This window comes from Penaeus vannamei, chromosome 2 (genome assembly GCF_042767895.1).
Source record: "Penaeus vannamei isolate JL-2024 chromosome 2, ASM4276789v1, whole genome shotgun sequence".
NCBI classification, from domain to species: domain Eukaryota; kingdom Metazoa; phylum Arthropoda; class Malacostraca; order Decapoda; family Penaeidae; genus Penaeus; species Penaeus vannamei.
The window spans coordinates 45,321,850-45,329,349 of record NC_091550.1 but is presented as its reverse complement, the minus strand read 5'-3'; the positions used below and the strand labels follow the sequence as shown (position 1 = coordinate 45,329,349).

The 7,500-nt window shown below is 52.8% G+C and overlaps 2 protein-coding genes across 4 annotated transcripts in view; one reads left to right on the top strand and one right to left on the bottom strand.

Annotated features, from left to right (window-relative positions):
* The window catches only part of LOC138865739 (uncharacterized), a 4,736-nt gene extending 2,062 nt beyond the window's left edge, over window positions 1-2,674 (bottom strand). Inside the window, exon 1 of the mRNA XM_070137048.1 lies at window positions 2,568-2,674. Coding sequence (XP_069993149.1) covers window positions 2,568-2,674 — 107 coding nt within the window. The remainder of the gene's footprint in view (window positions 1-2,567) is intronic.
* brun (trafficking protein particle complex subunit brun) overlaps window positions 1-7,500 on the top strand; it is a 110,259-nt gene that overhangs the window by 75,817 nt on the left and 26,942 nt on the right. The window lies entirely within an intron of this gene.

Below are 7,500 nucleotides of genomic sequence, written 5' to 3'. Positions count from 1 at the left end.
GAAAGGGGGGAGGGGGTGGAGTGAGAGAGGCAGACAGACAGACAGAGAAAAAGAAAGAAAGAAAGAAAGAGAGAGAGACAGAAAGAAAGACAGAGAAGGAGAGAGAGAGAGACAGAAAGAAAGGCAGAGAAGGAGAGAGAGACAGACAGGCAGGCAGGCAGGCAGGCAGGCAGGCAGGCAGGCAGGCAGGCAGGCAGGCAGGCAGGCAGGCAGGCAGGCAGGCAGACAGAGACAGAGACACACAGAGAGAGACAGACAGACAGACAGGCAGGCAGACAGAGAGACAGAGAGAGAGAGACAGAGACAGACAGAGGCAGAGGCAGAGGCAGAGGCAGAAACACAGAGAAAGAGAGAGAGAGAGAGCGAAAGTAAGTAATAATGAATAGAATTTCCCTTCGTTGGTAAGTCAATAGAAGCACAGATCTCTCTCCCATTTTCACCAGTGATAAAAAAAAAGAAAAAACATACCCCTGTGACTTTCATTTCTCTCTCTCTTGATTTGATTTGGTCAATGATCGTGCCATCAGCTGTTCTGGCCCAGCTGATCGGATCCAGGTGACTAGTAATAACAGGAAGGGTCGTGTCAGTGTCGGGGGAAAGAGTGCAGGTAGATCCGGTGAATTCTTCGGTGTCAGGCCGCGGGAAAAGGCTGCGTCTGTTTATTGTACGGCTGGTGGAGAGGTAGACTGGTAGAGTGGATGGTGGTGGTGGTGGTGTTGTCGTCGTCGTCGTCGTCGTTGTTGATGTTGGTGGTGGTGGTGTTCTTGTTGTCGTTATTGTTGTTGTTGTTGTCGTTGTTATTATTGTTGTCGTCGTCGTTGTTGTTGGTGTTGGTATTGTTGATGGTATTGTTATTGTTGTTGTCGTTGTCGATGTTGATGTTAATGGTGTTATCGGTGGTGGTGTTTTTGTTCTTTTGTTTTGTTTTGTTTTCTTCATTTTTTGGGGGGGAGCAGAAGTGAGGAAGTTGGAAGGCACGCATTTCCTCATTATTTTTCCATTTGCTTTTTTGGTTTATCGATTGGTTTAAAGCCTTCGTTCTTTATTTTGGGATTGCGCGGGGAATGAAAGAATAGGAATCAGATACAGCGACCCTGGGCGAGCTGGTCTTCCTCGACGCCGTCAGCTGTTCGGGCAACAGGTGATGGTTGTAGACGAGAGTAGCGTCGAGTCGAGCGCCGCCTTGTCCCCGGGTTGCTTGCGATGCCTTGGGTTCCTTGCGCTTGGAGTCGCGAGCAGGAGGCGGATGGTGAGGAAGCAGAGAGGAAGAAGCGAGGGAAGTGTGCGTGCGTGCGTGCGGGAGCGAGAAGCGGAGTGTCACGGAAGGGATGGTGGGGGAGTGGGGAGAGACTTCCTTCGGCTGGGGGACGTCACGCGCCTCTCCGTGCAAGGGGGTTTCTCTTCCTCTTCCTTCCTTCTTTCCTTCCTTCCTCTTTTCCTCCCTTTTTTTGTTTTATTCCTTCTCTTTTTCATCCTTTTCTTCCTTCTTTCCTTCCTTACATCCCCTCCTTCCTTCCTGCCTCACTTCCTCTCCTTTCTTTCCTTCCTTCCTTACTTCCCTTCCTTCCTTCCTTCCTTCTTTCCTTCCTTCCTTCCTCTCTTTCCTCCCTCCCCCCCCCCCTCCTCCTGTCTCCCAGGCCCCGGGCTCCGACGGAGCTTCCTGCCCTCACGCGCCCCATCATAACGTTGATCAATGACGGGGGAGGGCGGCGGGCGGCGGGCGGCGGGCGCGAGGAAGGGCGTGGGTAAGGTGACGTGATCGCGGGCGGGGATCGGAATGCCGGTAACGAGGGCGAGTCTTGAGCATTCCCCCCGCCGATGCCGCCGCCGCCGCCGCCGCCATTCCCACCTTGTCGCGGTTAATGAGGCCGTAAATTCCGTCGCCGCGCGCCAGTGTGTACTAATGAGCGGGGCGCGGAGACAATCGGCGGGTTTGTTATTTATCGGAAGTGGAAGGGAAGTCGCAGGAATCCCCGTGACCCCTCGCGTCGTGTCGCCTTTCTGTGCGAGGCAGGTCTTCGAGTGAGTGAGTTCTCGGTGTTTTCTCTCCTCTTGCTTGGGTTATCTGGTTTCTTCTTATTCTCTCCTGCTTCCTCTTGGCGGGAGCGTCTCCTCCCTGTTGTTTCGTCCGTCTTCTTCTCCCTTGTCCTCTTTTGCCTCCTCTTGCCTTTGATGTCTTGTGGCCCCCTCTTGCCCCTGATCACCCTCTCCCTTGACCTTTCGTGCCTCTTCTTGCCTTCCTCTTGCCCTCCTATGGCCTCTCTTGACCTCTTGGGATGCGTTGCGCCCTTCACCAGCTTGCTTCACCGTGGGTTCATCTCAAAAGCGGATTTTCATTAAGACTTTCTCCTTTAAGTCTGGATCACCATATAAGTCGGCGTATTTATGTATTTATTTTTGTATGTGTATATACTATTTATGTGTAGATATAAAGATAGATAAGGAGATAGAAGCAGTCTGTGTGGATGAATGTATGTGTTGGATTTGCGTTCAGGGAGTTGAAGTAAGCGTTCTCTGTGAACCCCCGAGAGGGTACAGCGGGGGAGAGAGTTGGTGCGGTCTCTCACGGGGGCCGCGGGGGGTCGTGCCCGCGGAAGGGGTTGGGGGCGGTAGGGGGAGGGGAGTGCTGCGACGAAGACGAAGACGACGACGTGGGGGCAGCGGTGGCACCCATGCGCCAGCGGCGAGCACGCAGACGACCCCCGATGCGAACAATGCCGCCGTGGGAAAACTTCGGGGCCCTCAGACCTCCATCTCTTCACTCCTCCAGCCATTGTTGCTGTTGCTGTTGTCATTTCTGTTATTGTTGTTGCTCAAGGCTGGAGTGCGAACCCTCGCCATCACGTTCGAAGAGGCCCCTCCGGGTCCTGGTTGCCGCTCCCCGAGGAATGTATTGTCTCGGCGCCGCAGCCGTTTTCGCCTGTTTGTTTCCGCGGCACCGACATCAGGGCTTCCTACCATTGTCTTGCGGCCGAGGCCTCCTCCTCCTCCTCCTCCTCCTCCTCCTCCTCCTCCTCCTCCTCCTCCTCCTCCTCCTCCTCCTCTTCCTCTTCTTTTCCCTCTTTCTCCTCTTCCTCCTTTTCCTCCTCCTCCTCCTACTCCTCTTCTTCCTCCTCCTCCTCCTCCTCCTCTTCCCCTCCCTCTCCGTCGTCTCCCCCTCCCTTCTCCTCTCCTCCCGTCCCCTCCTCACCCCACACCCTCCCCTCTCCCACCCCTACCCCCTTCCATTTACCATCCCCACATTTCCCACCTCGTTACGCGCCCTCCGCCCATTCGAACAGACCTTCGACGCCCGTGATGGTCTCTATCCAAGAGGAGGGAGAGATGGATGGATGGATGGATGGATGGATGGAAAATGGAGAGTGGAGGAAGGCGTTTGAGGAAAGGAGCTAAGGAGGGAAGGTGGGAAGAAGGACGGGAGGTGAGAGGGAGAGAGAGAGAAAGAGAGAGTGTTTGTGCGTGTGCGTGTCACATCCGCGGTCATAAATAAAGCGAAAATTCCCATCTATCGCTCGCGAAACAAGTCGGTAGAAGAGGGACGGAGATGCTTTTGGCGCCATCTGCTGGTCGAGGCTTTGGAGCCGCTGTCGCCACGCCGGGACCGCGTCCGGCAGCGCGTGAAAAGGGGGGGCCTGGGGAGAGAGAGAGGTGGATTGGTGGGTTAGATTGGTGGATGGATAAGATGGATAGATAGATTTTTGAATAATCTCTCTCTCTCTCTCTCTCTCTCTCTCTCTCTCTCTCTCTCTCTCTCTCTCTCTCTCTCTCTCTCTCTCTCTCTCTCTTTCTCTTTCTCTTTCTTTTTCTTTCTCTCTCCGTCCTGCAGTGCGTGGAAAAGGGGGAGATGGGGCGGGGGAGGGGGGTGCGGAAAGAGAGTCGTGGATAAGTGGATTATATAGGGAGATGAAGAAGATAAATAGATAGATAGATAAGAAATCAGATTGAACAGACCGGTGATAAGTAATCGGTTTCGACAGAGGAGAGATAAAGTCACTTTCGACGAAATAGAGATAAAGAGGTCAGTTAAGAACATAAAAGATTGACACAGACGGAAATACATAAAAAGTAGACATGACAACGGAGCAGATACGGAAATACATAAAAAGTAGACATGACAACGGAGCAGATACGGAAATATAGACCTACAGATAGACAGTGTGACGTCATTGGGGCCGAAGGCGTGAAGTTATAAATCACCGGTGGCAATTATGGTGATGAAAAAAACCACGGGGGCATTAGGCGGTGGGACGGGAGTACTCTTCTTTTTTATAAGGTATAATTTAGCGATGACGAAATGCCCAGGCGTGAAGCAGATCAGTCACGTGACAGGTCGAACTCTTTCTTTCTTTCTTTCTTTTTTCTCTGTCTTTGTTTGTTTGTTTCTTTCTTTCTTCCTCCCTCTCTTTCTCTCTTCATCCTCTCTCTCCCTCCCTCCCTCTTTCCCTCTCGCTCCCTCCCCCTCCCTCCCTCTCTTTCTATTTCCTTTCTTCCTCCATCCCTCCTTCCCTCTATTTTTCTCTACCATGCTCTCTTCCTTACCTCTCTCATTCCCTCCCTGCCCCAGTCTTCCTCCATCTTACCTCCCTTCTTCCCTCCCTCCTCTCCCCCCCCATCATCATCCACCGTCGCTCCTTTCCTCCCTCCCTCCCTCCCTTCCAGTGATGATGAAATCGACCGGAGCGATCAGAGTGAAGTGAAAACAAGCGAGAAATAACCAGCGGTTCGTCGAGCCTGTAAGCCTACGCGAGTAAGGGGGAAAAAAAAAAAAAAAAAAAAAAACGAAAAAAAGGAGAGATGGATCTGGCACGAGAGCAGTCCATTGGCGGCACTTTGGTGGTCACGGAGGGATGGGTAGGGGGGGGGAGAGGGAGAGAGGGGGTAGCACATGAAACGAAACGAAAGCTGGGGGAGTTGAGAAGAAGAGGGGAAGTGGGGGGAAAGGGGTCTAGTGTTGGATGTTTTGGGGAAGGAGGGAGGGAGGGAGAAAGAAGGACGAGAAGCATTGATAGTGGGGAAGAAGGAAGGAAGGGAGAGGATAGGAGTAGGAGGATAGGAGGAAGGGAGAAAAGGAGAAAGGAAGGAAGAAGAGGAGGAGAGGATGGAAGAGAGGGAAAAGGAGGAGGAGAGGATGAAAGAAGAGAAAAAAGGAGGAAAGGAAGAAAGGAAAGGAGAAAGAAAGAGAAAGAGAGAAGATCAGTTCAGCATTATCGTCGAGAGTGGCTGAGGGAGCGGAATCGGATGGGGAGGCGAGGGGGGCGCGGGGAGGAAGTCGTTCGCAGCTCGAGGTGGAAAGTGGAAAGTGGGAGTTTTATTCAAGGGAGCAGATGCGCGTGTACTTTTCCCGCCCTCCCGAAGGAAATCGTGATCGGCCTATTGATAGCGAGCCGCCGCGTGGATTTGCCCGCTGTCGGAGACTCTCCACCCCCCCCCCTCTTTTTTTTTCTCTTTTTCTTTCTCTTTCGTCTTTTTCTCTTTCTCTTTTTCTTGCTCTTACTCTTTTTCTCTCTTGCTCTTGCATTTGCTCTCTCTCTCTCTCTCTCTCTCTCTCTCTCTCTCTCTCTCTCTCTCTCTCTCTCTCTCTCTCTCTCTCTCTCTCTCTCTCTCTCTCTCTCTTTCTCTCTCTCTCTTTCTCTCTCTTTCTCTCTCGTCCATCTCTTTCAAAGAAGGAAAGTTGTTTGTTTCTATTCCCTCCATCCCCAGAATTCTATGCCCTTGCTCCACCATTTCCTCTCTCCCTCTTTATCTCTTCTCCGTCTCCCCCCCCCTCCCCCGGTAGACGAAACCCGATGGCGGCCGAACTGTCGAGCAGCCCGTCCCCCCCCTCCCCCCCCGTGGTTGGCCGTGCCGAGATCCGGGAGGGTAATTGGTCGACAGTGGCACCCCCCCCCCCCCCCCCCCCCCTCGGTTGGAAGTCGGTGCCGAATCGATGGGGAGGGAGTCCTTCGGGTTTCGGGGGGGGGGGGGGGGCAAGTCCTTCGGGTTTCGGAGGGGGGGGAGTCCTTCGGATCTTGCGGGGGGGGGCGGAGTCCTTCGGGTTTCGGTCTCATTGCTGGCCGCGCAGAGCAACGTGACGCCCACTCGGGGGTTGGTTGTCTTCTGATTTATTGCGTTCTATGTCTCGCGTCTCTTTTTGTTTTCTCTCTGTGTCTGTCTCTTTATATTGCGTTATCTATCTATCAGTGTGCGTGTGTGCGTGTGTACGTGTGCATGTTTGTTTATGTAAATACACACGGGGCACTCCACCCGCTCATTATAATACCTCAGGGCATCAAGTAGCGGTATTTTTATTCTTGGAATGTCTTTCATGTCATCTTTGGTAATTTCTATCAGATTTCTTTCCTAAGATAAGGAATAAGAGTAGGAATAGTTCACGGAGTAGGGGTAGTTTCCCTCTTAAATGGGGGGGAGTATTTAGGACGGAGAGGGAGTAAGAGGGAGGGGAAAGAGGAGGGGAAAAGGGTAGAGAAGGAGGCACCGGAGATCTGTCTGTTGCTCTAAGGAGTGATCCTGCGAGGAGAAAACGGGCGAAGATTCATACGGTGTCAAGAGTGTAAGATCGAAGGAAGAAAGAAAGAAAGAAGGAGGGGAGGGAAGGGAAGGGAGAGGGAGAGGGGGAAGCGGGGAAGGAGGAGGAGAAACAAAAGAAGGAGAAGAGGAAGAAAAAGAAAAAAAAAGAGTAAAAGGAAAAAGAAGAAGAAGGAAGAGAGGTAAGTGATGACGTAGGAGGAGGAAAAGGAGAAGGTGAAAATGGGAAATGGCGGAGGAGAAAGGAGAAAAGGAGAAATGGTGACGTAAAGAGAGAGAGAGAGAGAAAGAGAATAGAGGAAATGCAAAAAAAAAAAAAAGAGGGAACAGAAAATGGGTTGGTGAATGGGGAGGAGTAAAGAGGGAGATAATAGGAGTAGGGGGTTGTTGAACGAAGGTGTGGGGGAGGGGGAGGCGGGGGTAAGAGGGGGAGCCAGGAGTGGGAACGAGAGGAGGGGAGGGGAAGGGGGAGCCAGGAGGAGTGGGAAAGAGAAGAGGGGAGGGGGCTGGTAAATAAGGAAGGGGAGAGGAGGGAAGGGGAGGGAAAGGTTTCTCTCTGATTACCTCATTACCGTCAGTCCCACGCGAACCGTATCGGGTAATGAATGGCGGACGGCCTGGTTTCCTCATTACCATAACTTCCGGTCACGTAGAATGAGGAGGGAGGGGAGAGGGGTTGGGGAGGGAGAGGGGTGGGGAGGGGTGGGAGGAGGGGAGGGGATGAGAGGGAGGGAGGGGAGAGGAGAGGATGAGAGGGTGGGAGGGAGAGGAGGGGATGAGAGGGTGGGAGGGGAGAGGAGAGGGTGGGAGGGAGAGGAGAGGATGAGAGGAGGGGAAGGGAAGGGAGGAGGGAGAGAATTTAAAGTGGGGATTGGAAATAAGGCAAAGATGAAGTTAATGGGGGGGGGAGATGTGAATGTGGAGAAGGGGGAAGTGAGGAAGTGGTAAGAGGGAAGGAATGCGATGGAGATAAGG